We start from the raw sequence: 14,984 nt of genomic DNA, 5'->3' as shown, positions 1-14,984 counted from the left end.
TTCTTTTCATTATTAGTTTTTCTTATTAGTTCATTAGTTCTTTCCAATCATTTCGATTATTATAATAATCTTTATTTGATAAATAACTGTTCAAAATACATACTGTTTTTAGTATAACACAAATGACATTCAAGCCGTTCAGAGGGTTTGGGAGGGAGGGGAAGTCGTACTACTCTTCTTAGTAGACCTTGATTAGCCTTGTGAAATTATTTTTGCTGTTATGTGGTTCTTAATGTTATGGCAAATAAGAGAAAACTGCTGGAAATACTAATCTTTTTTAGAAAAGCACGAATGAGGCTATGGCCTTTAGAAGGTTTAATGGGCGGAAGCCCCCCCCCCATCTCCTCCCCTGTTTTAGTTATTTTTGTTTGTTTAAGTCTCAAAAGAGTATTCATTTAAATTTTTGTTCGTTTTAAGTTAGAACCATTATAAAACCTTATTTTCGTTCGTCTTCGATTTTAATTTTTTACTTTTCTCTGTACTTTTCTGTGAAAAACTTTTTTTTTTCGTTAAGCATTTTTATATATTAATTTTTGCTCATTTTTATTTGACATTGTTTTATTGCTGATTAATATAAGGCATATTTTTAGTCTTTTCGCTTAAGTGCTTTACCTCAATAATTAGATGTGAATAAATTCTAACTCTCATAGGGGCTTAAATTACAAACATTTTAGGCTTATCAGGAAATAACATTCTTAACTACTCCCCCATCACAAAATTTGAAACCCCTGCTTCTCTCCTTTTAATTCTCCTAGGTAACCCGAACATTTTAGCTCCAACCACCCCAAGCTGTCCCCAAGATATTGCGGGTATGGATGATATTTTGATATACAAGATGTACATAGTGCTATTCGATTTAATTTTAACGGTTCGTTTCCAAGCCATAGCTGAACGCCCGGTTGGTCTTCTTCCTCCCTGTCAACAATCCCTGAAAGTTTCAACTTAATACCCAAAGCCGCTCTTAAGGTGTTGCAGATACACTATTTCGATAGCTTGGCAATACATAGCGTATTTTGATTGACATCGATAATAAACTCTGCATGGATTACAAGTCCCATGGATTACAAGAGCTTGTATTTCAAATCGAATGCTGAATCAGACGAAATTATTTATCTCTTAACCCCACTCTTCTCCTTTCTTTCTCCAATAGTGTTTAAAAATTTTAACTTCATTCCCCACACCGTCCATAATATATTGAGATAAATCTACCTGAAAAGTTCAATTCCATCCCTGATTTGTTGCCGAGATTCGGCAGATAAGATATTACGATAACCTGGATGCACACATTTCTTTTAATTTGGCTATACCCTCTCCTCAAAGACATAGCTCAACGTCTGCTTCCCTCTCCTCCCTCCCTAGAACATCACTGAAAGCTACAACCTGATGTCCCAGGTCGTTCCCGAGATACTGCTAATGCTGATCAGGGATTATAAGGAGATTATAGTGCAAAAACAATTTGGTGGGTCTGAGACATATAATTTTCACCTCTTTTCCATCCCCCAACACCAAAATTACCTACCCCCCTATCCGTCTGCTTTTCCTCGACAGTGCCTTTAAGCTATAACTTAAAACCCCAAGCCATTCTCAATATATTGCAGATGGGCAATTTCGATGATCTGTCTATGCACATGGTCTTTTCATTTACCTCTGAACCCACCCCAAATCAAAATTTTACATTGATTTGAGCCTACTCCGAAAACTTTAACTTGACTCTCTGAAATTTTCAACTTGATCCCCAATCATTGTTCAGCCCCCCTCCCCTCTGAAACTTTCCTTATGTTTTTAAATTGCCAATTTATCTTATTTAAGTTCCTAGTCCCATGGCCTGTGCGGACAATGTCATCCCCAGAGACATATTTATTGAACTTTCAATTATTTTAGACAAAATGTTTTTTCAACATTTTGATCTGATGTCTTTGAAGGTTACGGGGTTGTTTGGATAAAAAGGGCATGACAGGAGGGCTGGTTACCCTCCAATTAGTCTTGAACCTTAAAACAGGAATCAGAAGTTCTAATTGCCATCTGAATAAGCCCCCACTAAAGTTTCTACGAATAACCCTTCCATATGAAGCGATCCTAAGAAAAATAAACAAATTAATGATATCTTGAAGGTTTATGTGTCTTGCTACAGAAAACACTACACCACTGCCTCTGACTGACAGTATATTAATTAATTAGACTAAGAATCTAGAATCATGCTGTATTTAGGACTTTCAAATTAGGAAAATCTTTGGCATCGTCTCGTCACTAGTCTTTAGGGTTAGAATAAAAAGACAACGAGGTGACCAAACGCGGATTTCCCATCTATTTTTGCAAACGACAAAAGAAGAAATATTATATTTTTAGGAGAAAGAAATATGTGAATCAAGCACATCAAAAAGGAATTTGTTTTTAGGGTAGCAACTTTTTCGGGTGGGGGGGGGATTTAAAAATAAACCCAAATATAACTGGTGAAATATGTGACAATGATAAAAAAATTAGGAGATAAATAGTATAAATCTTGATGCTTTGTCCCTTAGAGGGGGGGGGGGGGAGCAGGGACACTCTCACTTCAAATCAAGAAAATAAATTTGGTCAATTAGTCCGAAAGTCTTATTTTAGAAGGGCGGATTATAAGTACTAGTTTTCTTAAAAAAAAAGGGAGAAAAAACTACGTACCCCGTTTCGATTTACCGCTGACAAGCTATGGAAACAAATATCATTTATATGATGTTATCTATGCTATTATGCACTTAAATATTTAGTCTTTTTTATTTTATTATTTTCTGCAGGCAACGGACCAGTTGTTTTCAAATAGTTCGTGGTAACGAACTTTAAATAAGGAACGACTCGGTCCAGAAGTAAACGAAACTGTGAAAAAAAAAATCTTGATAGCATTAAATACATCAAAAGAATTGGCTTTTTATACTCCTTCCCAAAATTTCTTCCTGATTTTAAATAAGGAAGAGAACACCCCCAAAAATTCAAGGAATCTTGAAGAATATACATCATCAGGTTCAGCGCATTAGAGAACACTACTGTAGAGGTTTCAAGCTCCTATCTCCCAAAACATGGATTTTTTTTTGCCTGAACTAAAATCACTGATGCATGTGTTGTTGTTTTTCCAGAGACGATCGTATCAAACCAACGGTCTTAGAATATCAGGAGAGGGCTGATTCAAATGGAAATTAAAAGCTGTAATACCCGTTTTAAGTGACCAAAAAGATAAGAAGGCAACTATTCCCCCTATCGTACCCCCTTTTCCCCCAAAGTCAGTAACTGAAATTTTAAAATAGACATTTTTTTCAGCATATTTGAAAGTTCCAGTATTATCCTCTGGGGACGACGTGTCCCCTCAGAACCCCTGGGGAAAGGGCTGTAAGTTATGAAAACCCCCCATTTACAGGTTAAGTTTAGAGACGTTTTTTTTGGACGGAGGGGGAATTTTCTGCAGGGGTGGGGGAGGGGATTTTCCACAGGGAGAATTTTCGGAAATTCCATGGGATATTTTCAGCGGTTTTGAAACAGTATGGAGGATTTTTCTGTATTCGTTGGGGGGGGGGGGGCTCTGCGGGAGAAATTTTCCATTCGTGGGAGGGGGAATTTTTAGGAAACAATTTCCACGGAGGGGGTATATCTGGCATGATTTGAAAAAGTGATCAGAAATCAAATAAAGTTTTCTTTCAAATGAAAGTAAGAAGAATCTTCCTGGCAGAATTGTCTACAGGAAATTTTACAAGTGGAATTTTCAGTGAAGATGGAATTGGCCGACTTTACGTGGGAGGAATTTTCCATGAGGGGGGAATTATACATGAAGGACGAGCCAGATTTCTCGCTATTATTTGAAAAACGATCAGAAATTAAATAAAAAAACAAGTTTGTTCAACTGAAAGTAAGGAGCAAAATTAAAATATAATCAAAAAGAAATTATCTCGTTTACAAGGGGGAGCCCCTTCTTAATACCACGGTCTTTGTGCTAAGTTCAACTTATTGTCCCAATTATTTGAGAACGATTCCTGAAACACAAGGGTTTTTTGATAGGAATAAGAAGTTTTTTTAAAATGCAAAGAAACTTTAGCGAGGTTTTGATGAGGGGCATCCCCCCTAGAATACTGAATAATTTCAGTTCATTTTAAGTTTTAATGTTGCTCCTTACTTTCAGTAGAAAAACTTGTTTTTAATTTGTGTAAAAACAACCGGATTGTCAAGGAAAACAATTTGTTAAAAAAAAACTAATCACAATTATTTTTTAATTAAACTGATTTAATTCCAGCACAAACACACACACACAGACATATACACACTTTAATGAACACACAAACACAAAAATAAATTAAGATGTAAATAAAGGGAAAAAAACATCACATGGTAACATTGTTAGGTCTGGTATTGATTATGTTGATTTCTTAAATTTGATTAGGTTAGTTGTTCGTGAGTGAAAAACTACATTGCTAGTCTTCCTGTGATTGACGTTTTTAATGTAAGAATTTATCTTATCCTATTTCTAGCAATATACTCTCTACTGATTAATTTAGATATAATATTATAGATGGCGTTGACTAACGGATTCGTTTGAAATAAAATTTAGTATTCTAGATGAAAATTGAAGATTCTGTATTCTTCATCGAGTTTTTATGATGGAGGAGCAAATTCAGGAAACAATGTCGCAAATAAGTAAATATATAGAGGATGTGAGCAAAAACTACTTATAAAATACAACCCGGAGAATGACTATCATCATAGTTTCTTAAAGAGTGGTTTGTGACTCAGCACCAGATGATAGAAGGATTTTTCTGGGTCGTGAAATATTGTAAAAATAAATATTTTTTTCCATACTATTAGTTTTGAAAAAAAATTTCCTACGTTTCAAACTTTTTCCTACGTCATCAAAAAGAAGACTTTTACCGAATTTTGCATGGAAATGGGGAGTGATCATAAACACCTCCTTTTGCGCTGCAATTTACGATAGCTTTCTACAGGAAACATTTTGTAACATCTTTGAACTAAAAGATAAAGCTTTGTTATTTCTGAAGGAACAATTACCTTCTAAAAAGTTGCTATTTTCCTTACAAGGATTCATTTCACACTTTAAAGTGCTAATAAGAGTAGGTAATTAGTGCAGTATTTTTGTCAAATTCAATAATGAAGTTAATAATAATGAAGTCACAATAATAATAATGAAGTTAATAATGAAGTCACATTCAATTTAGTTAAATTGGCAAGGCTCAGATTTAAATATTTCTCAAAGGATTGGAAAAAGTCGCTGCAATAATTAATAAAAAATGACTATGGAAATAACAGCTTTAAAAATAAAATTTTTACTCCTTTGAAACATTATATAAATTTAACTATTTGAAACAATGTAAACTATGATGGTGAAGATTTACATTGCGAAACACTATCAGTTTCAATTCAAGAGCATCTTTCCGCACTAAAACTGCTTTCCACTAACAACGGATACTGATAGCAAATAATTATGGCTTCATCAGCCAGGTAGGGAAGATCACCGATTCAAGCTCGTTAGTTTAAAGATTCAAGCAGGATTGAAATATTAAAAAAAAAATCCAAATAAAAATAGATTGATGCTAAAACTAAATATTTATCACAATGCTTGGAAAACGAAAGGACTCATTTTTTTCGTATTTGCTTAAACACAAATCTCGCTTTAGTTTTATTGCAAACACAATCGAAAAATAAAATACCACAGTCATAAAATTTATGGAATGAAATTTGCTCATTGCTTACGTATAGTATTTGGTATTGGGAAGAATACAGACATTTTTCGGGGGGGGGGCATTTTTTGCTTGGGGTATGTTTCTATAGGGACAAAATTTTTGTGGCGAGAGAAAAATCCTGGAGTGAACTTTCCAGTGGAAGGGGAGGGATTTTTGCACTGAGAGGATTTGACAGAATTCTCAAACCAAGTTCTTTTTATTTGTCTTACTTTCTCCTTGCAAACTCAATTTTGCATGTGGAGATGTTCCGAGGAATCAAACGGGGGCTATTTTCAGCATGGCTGGATTTTCGGGGAAACAATTTCCATGGAAGGGTGATTTCTTGAGTTATCACAAAATGATTAGAAAATAAAGTCTTTTTCAAACGAAAGTATGCTAAGGAGAATTTATCAGGCTACAAATTCTTGGTCCGCAAAAAATGTTACGGAGGGGGGGGGGGTCTTCAGCGAGAATGGAACTTTCAGGAGGGAATTTTCTGAGTAGGTGTATTTCACTTGGGAGTAAATTTTTACGGAGGAGTTTACCGTGAGGAGGGGATTTACTGGAATTATTTGAAAAACGATCAAAAATTAAATAAAAAAACAAGTCTTTTTAACTGAAACTAAACAGCAAGATTAAAATTGAAAACGAACAGAAATCATTCTGCATATGAAGGAGTTGTCCCCCTTCTCAATACCTTGCTCTTTACGCTAAAGTCTGACTGTTTGTCCTAATTTATTAGGAAAGGCTCCTAAACACAAGGGCCGTGTACAAAGAATAGGAAGCTTTTTTAAAACTTCTAAAAGCTTGAGCAAAGAGCAAGGTGTTGAGGAGGAGGCAACCCCATCATATACGGAATAGTTTCTGTTCGTCTTGAGTTTTGATGTTGGTTCTTACTTTCAGTTAAAAAACTTTTTACTTTTTATTGAATTATTATAAAAAAAGAACTAGCGAACTAAGTCAAAAGAATTTGAATGCATCCTATTTTCAAAATGGCATAGCGTATCCAGGTTGTCAAAAAGAACTTATCAGCAATAACTCGCGAATGGTTGACTGTTCAGCTGAAAGTTTCAGGGTCGGGGGAGGGGTTGCACGAAATCAAAAGACACTAGGTGCGTCCAAGTTGTCGAAGAGGCGTATCTCAGCATACCTGTTTGATCTTAGGAATGGCTCTGGGTGTTAAGTTCAAAATTTCATGAAATGCTAAGGGGGTGTTAAACAAAATCAAAAGACCCTGTACAAAGCCAGGTTGTCAAAACAATATATCATCAATATTTCAAGAACAGCTAGGGGGGGATTTCAAGTTGACACATTGAGAGAATGTTGAGGAAGATGTTAAAGTTAAGGATACTGTATCATCCCAGCAGTCAATGGGCATAACTGAAATATTTCAGAAACGTCTCAGAACAGTAAGCTGGATCTTCCATGTAATATCAATTAGGACACTGAACTAAATAAAAAAAAAAAAAAAAAAAAAAAAAAAAAACGTCATATACATCCTGATTTTCAAAATGGCGTGTCTGCAGTATCACAGGAATAGTTAAGGGTATTAAGATGAAACTTTCAAAGATTTTTTTTTTTTTGGGGGGGGGGTGGGGGTCTTGAACTTAATCAGAATACAATTATTTGCATCCCGATTGTCAAAAGGGCTTATCTACAATATCTCAGTATTAACTAGTGTTGTTAAGTAGAGGCTTTTAGGTAATGTTGATCTAAATGAACAGATACCCTGTACATCCAGCATTCCAGATACAAAAGCACTAGGTGTATCCGGTAGGTAAAAGGGCGAATCTACAGCCTCTACGGACGAGCTCATAGAATGTAGCTGAAACTTTCAGGGAAGGTTGAGGGGGGTGTTGGAATAAATCAAAAGACACTCTTTACATCCAGTTTGTCAAAAGGGCGTATACGAAATATCTATAAAACGGCTATGATATCAGATTTGAACGTCCGAAGAGTGTTGAGAGGGATGTAGAATCCTCCGGGTTGTCAGAATGATATTCTTTCCATACCTTTACTAGAAAACGCTCACGTCAAAGTCACAATCAAAACAGTCAAAAATATAGAGAGCTGAGTGATGTCTGATATATATTAACTAAGAAAAACTTTTCACAAAATAAAGTTTTTCAAAGAAAAGTAGAGCTCAATTAAACCAAAAATGAGCAGAAATAAAGTTAAATAATCTTCTAAGCGTAAAAGTACTACAAACCACCATCAATAAATAAGCGATTGATCACTGGCTGTGTCGAATTTTCGATTTCTTTTCTGAACACACTAATCAAACTTATGTGCAAAGACCGGGGGTTGAGGGAACGGCAGTTCTTTTTTTTTTCAGGCCCACATCCTTTAATAAGACAAAAAATTATTTTTCCTATTTAACAATTATGAAGAAGCTATAGAAATTCATTTTTCAGAGCCAATACAGAGTTTCAAAGACTACTGTCCGGATATCCTTCCAGTAACACGTGGACCGGAGATCTTTTTTGTGTAGAAAGTGAAAGGAAGATACGCTTAATATTAGTAAACAAGATAATTTGATTAAAGTTCCTGCAACACCGATCCAAAAAAGTGCTTGAATCTCTGCCACTAATTAATTTTGGGTTGCATTGTCAAAAGGAGTATCCAAGCGCAAGTAAAAAAGGGATATAATTTTGAGTGCCTTTTTCCACCACCTACACGTTTGAAGCTGAATTCTTTGGTGTAGTTAAAAATAAGTATAAAAAAACTACTGGATATCGAACCTACCTTGATAGTAACTTTAACATCTTGATATAAGAATAATACCTTGATATAAAAATAAATTTAGCATCTTTAAAACCTTAATAGTAATGTTAACATCCTTACTTCCCATTTTGAAAGCTTTATGTGAGTGCGAACAACACCATCCTTCGAACTAAAGAAAAATATGTGGAAATAAAGTTTAATTGATTTCCTAAAGTTTTAAATGAATATCACTTTTATTTTTAGTTACTTAGGTTTTCTTTATATAATTATTTGGTGTGTTATATAATAATATCTTATAATTGTATAATAAGTTTGGTGTTTGAAAACAAAACAGTAATGGCTACGGAACGCTGCAATTTTCTAGGTGTAACAATCTAGTTATAAGCAATACAGTATTTGGTCATAAAATGGCCCAGTATTGGTTATAAAGTATTGGTCATAAAAAGCTTTATGTTTACGAGAAAGGAGAAGGGGCTTGTACAAGAGTTATCTGAGTGATGGCTTGAAAACAAGAGGAATATAAAGAAAGTGGAGAAACCATTAAAATATGAACTAAGGAGCTGTAACGTGGAGGCCTTTGACAGAATTGCCGGGGATCTGGAAGATGCAGCTATACGGCATAATGCAAAAATTTTGTACTGGCATGTTAATAAATTGCAAAAGAGTAGTCAACCCGGAATTGCCCCAGTTAAAGAAAGGATCGGGGACAGAATTAGTGATAAGGAAAGAGTCAAAGAGAGATGGACAGAACATTTTGAGAATGTACTAAACCAAGATAGAGTTGCAGGATAAGACATAGAGGAAAATGAGAAAGTTTATGATACCTTGAATGTGAAAGAAGGTTTATTTTGTCAGAAAGAATTAGTGACAGTACTAAAAGGATTATAAATGGTAATACCCCAGGTGCTGACTGTGTGGTGGATGAGTTTCTTAAAAACGATGTCTCTGAGGTTAGAAATAAGGTACTGAAGATTATGAATATAATTTTTGAAAAGGGGGAAATACTTAGCGATTTTAGGAAAATTCCAATTAAACCATTAAATAAGAAAGATGATAAAAGTGAGCGTGGTAATTATCGAGGCATTAAGATTGTGTCTGGTGGTAGCAAATTACTTAGTAATATGATACATTTTAGACTGAGAGATGCTATAGACAAAGTTATGAGAGAAGAACAGAGCGGTTTTAGAAAGGGTAGAGGACGTGTCGACCACATTTTCACGATTAGGTTGATAATTGAGAAGTGCCTGAGTTATCAAACACCTTTAGTCTTCAGTTTTATAGATTATGAGCAAGCGTTCAATTCTGTTGATAGAAGAGCTTTAGCGAAGGTTAAGGTAGGAAATGAGGTTAGCAGCTGGTTTCGTATTAAATCTGGAGTTAAACAAGGCGTACACTTTCACTTACCTTGGTATCATTATTAGTTAAGACGATGGGAGCAGTGAAGATGTTAAAAGTAGAATATACAGGTCTCAGATTGTTTTTTTACAATTGAAAAAAAGTTTGGAAGAAAAGGAAGATGAGCCTGTGAACCAAGATTAGAATATTGGAAGCTACAGTGATCACAGTGGTCAAATATGGTTCTAACATACGGATGTTCCAAAAAACGGAAGAAGATTTGCTAGATGTTTTCCAGAGAAATTGCCTACGGATTGTTCTGGGTACCCGACTGACTGACCTTATCTCTAACAGTAGGCTGTACGAAAAATATGGTTCAATCCCACTTTCTAAAATCATAATTCGAAAAAGGGATAAGTGGCTAGGACATGTCCTACGGATGAAGGATGACATATTGTCAAAGATTGTTCTTGTCGGCCACTCGTCTAGGCCCAAACAAAAAGCAGTCTTCCCTGAGTGGAGTAGGAGGAAGATTTAAGGGAAATGGGAACTTCTTGGGAGGGTGTAAAGAGGGAGATTTTGAATAGATTGGGATGGAGGAGGAGCGTGCGTAGCTGTGTTGGCCTCAGGCGGCTTGGTGCTGTAGTGAGTTAGTAATGGTAGTATTCAGACTACAAGAACATACTGCTTGTGCGAATTGCCCTATAGAATGTAGACAAACGGACTTGTTCATATTTCCAAAATGGCAAGCACTTAAAATTAGTTTTTATTTGATTTGTCAAGCACAAGATGGTTCCAAGCAAAGTAAAAAGCGCTAAGATGAACGTTGTCTTTTGGGCTCTTGGGCAATTAGTTTCAGTCGGCCTGTCAGAGAAAAACAGGAGACTAATTCACCCAATTCAGAATTGGAAAGGAGCGAAGGGTAAAGGTGTTTTCCAGACCACAATTTGACAGGTCGAACTTGAAGGACCCAAAATGATTAGCGTCTCGACTGACAAGGTTAGAAGAATTACATATCACTGGATGTATAAAAGTCTGTGAAAGGAGATTTTCAATTATTTATTTAATAACACCTTTGGTCACAGAAGTTAAATATTATCCGATATTCACAAAATATAGCGTGCCATGTGCACAACTGTATGCAGTACAACCCATTAATTGATTTCCGCATCGAATGCTGTGATAAGCTATTAGTAGCAACATGAGATTTACTTTTAAATTCCTACCTGAAAAAAGATATTAGCTTTCCGTGTTTTCTAAGGACTGGCTTGTTGGGTAGTTGAAAGGAATCTCTTCGAAAGGTAGACGGGCAATCGGCTAAGGGAGCTGGAGGCGGGAACTGTAACCCTCTAGGAACTTTTTCACCAATAACCTAGGAAGAATACATATTAGAATCCTGCAATATTTCTATTGAAGAGCACTTTCGAAAATTGAATCTTTTGCTTTCCCAAAGCTTTCCACCTAAGATCTCTATTGGCATAACACAAGGTCATTATTTTTTCAACTATGTGTTTATTAAGCCTTGAGGGACAGTTAACATCCAGATGGTTCTGAAGCGCATTGTTCTCCCTTCTTTTTGTAAACACACTCCAGTCACATTTTTAAGCACTTAGAAAGTTGCTTAATATAATTTTAAAATCCTCCTTACTTTTGATGAGATTAAATCAAGGATTGTCTACAAAGCGAGAGAGGGAGCTACTCTTCCTAACTTATTTCACTTTAGTTAAACTTTCTATTTTCAAAATACTACCCCATTCCCTTAAAATAGTACTTCTCCAACAAAAAGATAAGAAAGGCCAAAAATACATTTCCCGGTCATAATTTTCAAATCTATTAAGCGGAGAAAATTACCTCTTCCCCTTCGTGCGAGCTAACATCTAGATGGCATCTTTCGTTTTTACAGTTTAAATAGTTCCATGTTAAAAGAGCAGTAATACATCTCATTGTCGATATTGAAGACTAAATTCAAATATATTTCTTTCAACGAAGGGAGGTTAGGGGATAAGTCGTCAACCCCGGCCCACCTTCTCAATGAAGGATTTATAGGACCGAGAAATGTGGGTCCAAAAATTGAAATTTTGTGGGCTTAAGCACCCTTCCCCATAAAGAAAGATCCACCCTCCCCAGTGAACGGTTGATGCCAAACTATGCAATATGGTATTTAACTGAATGAAGTGTCAAATGAATTAATCCAATCGAAGCAAATTTAAAAAAAAACTTTGCATAGTAACCGCTCATTGGGAATGGACGAAATATAAATTGTGATTTGAAAGAGCATCATCTAGCAGTTTCTTTTACGTGTACAGGTTCAAAGTCCATCAGTTGAAAACTACAAAGAATCTTATCCTAACTAAAAGAATATCTATACCTGTACACACTCATATGGAAAAAAACCAACATCAAATCCTCTTTTTCCTCTCCACCATGCACTCTCTTCCGGAGGAGGCATGTCAATTACTGAGATCATGTCGCCAATCTAAAAATGAAGGAGGTAAAATGAATTAAAAACGCATCTATAAAAGGAGGGATAAATATCCCCCAAAGCAGTTGTGGTGTAATTTCGTCAAAATCCTGGGGGGGGGGGAAGTTGGAGCCAATTTTCCCAAATCAAATGAAAATAACAGTGAAACTTGAGCCATTTAGCGCTATAAAGGCAAAGGTATACTAAAGACAACTGACCTTTGTATCTGGTAGCTTGAATAATGCACGCTTATCTTTATTTTGACAATATTTTGCGAAAACTAAATTTTAGCTAAAAAGTTCTATACTCTCCATTGAAGTCTTTTTTAAGACACGTTAATCACACACCTCTCTCCTGACTCTGCCTTTCGTCCGTGCGAAATGACAAATTTTTAGCACATTACAATAGGATTATGGGAGATCTATTGCTCTGATGTATTGGTAACTTCCCAGTCAGCACGCTACGATGTGTCCCATTTTTTAACAGACTTTTCGCTACTGTTTTTATATATATATATATATTTATACTGTGCTAAATATACAACTGTACATGGATGCAGCAGCCCATAATTGTGCTCTTCAACTAATAAAATTATTCAGTTTCATAGTAAGACAGATATAATATACTGACTATTGACATGTTTTTGTGGAAAGCTAGTCCAGTTTTCACATTAGCCATCATTGTCTTCTCAAAAATCTGAGCTTCTTAACAGAGTAAGCTTATGATTAGTAATGGTCCCAAGATATCCTGTGCAAAACCTTTCATTTATTATTTAATGTTTTAGAATAGTTGTCAAAATGTTGGCAGCCATGTTGTTCAGAAATTGTCGATAAGTTCAAAAACGATACAATTAAACCTTAAGATTGACGATGCTTATTTTGAGTTTAGTCTTTATTGGGATGTCAAGCTTCACATATCTTCTCCTCCTAACCGTTGGCAAACACGCATGTTCCAATTAAAATTGGTCATATTTACTTTATTGTTTCTTTACCCACCTCCATCGCCCAGATTAGAAGTAACAGGTGATACAATATCAAAGCAAAAAAATACGGTTGATAAAAAAGATCATGGCCAGCTCTCCATGAAAGGGGAGCTCTTCATGTGGTTTTAGTCAACAAATTTACGAAAGGTGTCCAAAAGAAAAGCTTTTTGCACGATTTTCGTGGAAAATAAATAATTTTAGTTTAACTTTTGAGACTTGGATTGCGAAACAGAAGTGTCACTTCCATTCATTTTAATCATGGTCAGCAGTCGTATAAAAAAGGAAAGAATCCACTAAAATTATCGTCCGTTAAAAATACAAAAGATCTGAAATAAAAAAAAGTTCAATATCATTCGCTTTGTATTCAAACACAGTGAAAGCCAAGCAGCGTGAAAAAATCAAATAAACAAGTGAAAATTATAGTGCTCTCATGGTCACGGATGCGATTATATTATCACAGGTAGAAAACAAACGAATACGTTATACGACTTCAGCAAAAACAAAATAATCATTAAATTTACCATGGTAGGGTTACTTTCGCGTAATTTATTACCATTAAAGGTCAGAGGAATCTATACTTGCCATGCACACATCTTCTAATTCAGTATTTTATGCTGTCTCTTGGGAAATACGGAGGGGTGTTAGTTATTAAAGTTTTAAAGTTATAAAGTTATTACGTTAATTCAATGTCCGACGGATAATTACACTTTAAGTGTCAAATTTCCAAGCATTTTTGAGTTGAGAAACAAATTCAAATAAATTAAGGAGCTTGGACCTAGTTTGGACCTCATTTATGGAAAACATCCTTTCCAGGCATAAAATCTTGGTTCCTTAATTTCATAGTCATGGTATGGGTACGACTAAGACTAGTTATGTTGTAAAATAAAGAAAGAAAACGATAAAAAAGGGGTTTTTTAAAGACCAAATGAAATCAACGTTAAATGGGCAACATGGGATGTTGCGGTAACCTTTGTTTGGCTTCGCCAAGTAAAGTGTTGCGAGAGCAACACTTTGGTTTCGTTTCCTCGCTTCAGTCAAACGCTGAAGCTGTTAATCTCCAAGGATCTTAAAATAAATACTAGGTACACCAACTCACAAAAGTTACAAACCCCTCATTGCAACTAGCAAAAGTTGCAAGCCCCTCATCGCTGAAGAGGATTGCGGCCCAACAGCCGATTATTACTTACAAGTCCCCTTCATGTCTTACCACTGGCACCAAATTGGTCTTACCATCAAACACACCGGAAACAAATAATAGGTACACCAACTAGCAAAAGTTGCGAGCCCCTCATTGCCAAAGATGATTATGAGCTAACTGCCGAATGCTGCTTAAAACCCCCCTATATGTCTCACAATTGAAATCGGCCTACTTTTGGTTTCCGTGTGTACCTTACTACTGAAGTTATCAACCCCTTTAAACCTTCAAACTGGTATATCTCACGAAGAAATTTTTCTACTAAAAAATGGATGACATAACTTAGATCAGCCCATCAAGAGAGCTATCGACTGCCGTCGAAAAAAAAAATAATCTATCTGTCTTAGTTCAAAGTTGACTTTTTCGCCGTAGGCAAAGTTTCTAACACCATCACTTAGAAAGGAACAAAGGACAAAATCAAATTTCTTGAGCAATGAGGGAACTTTTAAGCTTAAGAGGCACATCTGATACCATTTCTGTATCGGCCTATTTTTGGTTTCAGTGTGTACCTTACTACTGAAGTTATCAACCCCTTTAAAATTTCAAATGATATATCTTACGAAGGAATATTTCTACTAAAAAATGGATGACATA

General features: G+C 35.5%; 1 protein-coding gene across 5 annotated transcripts in view; it reads right to left on the bottom strand.

Annotated features, from left to right (window-relative positions):
• Positions 1 to 14,984, bottom strand: part of LOC136027242 (GTPase-activating protein CdGAPr-like) — a 225,586-nt gene that overhangs the window by 105,966 nt on the left and 104,636 nt on the right. For all 5 annotated transcript variants that reach the window (XM_065704310.1, XM_065704309.1, XM_065704308.1 and 2 more), the window contains 2 exons: positions 12,121 to 12,228; positions 10,979 to 11,124 (listed from right to left, as the gene is read on the bottom strand). In XM_065704310.1, coding sequence (XP_065560382.1) covers positions 10,979 to 11,124; positions 12,121 to 12,228 — 254 coding nt within the window. The remainder of the gene's footprint in view (positions 1 to 10,978; positions 11,125 to 12,120; positions 12,229 to 14,984) is intronic.

Source organism: Artemia franciscana, chromosome 5, assembly GCF_032884065.1.
Source record: "Artemia franciscana chromosome 5, ASM3288406v1, whole genome shotgun sequence".
Classification (NCBI taxonomy): Eukaryota; Metazoa; Arthropoda; class Branchiopoda; order Anostraca; family Artemiidae; genus Artemia; species Artemia franciscana.
Note: the sequence above shows the minus strand (reverse complement) of the source record. Positions and strands in the feature narration are given on the sequence as shown.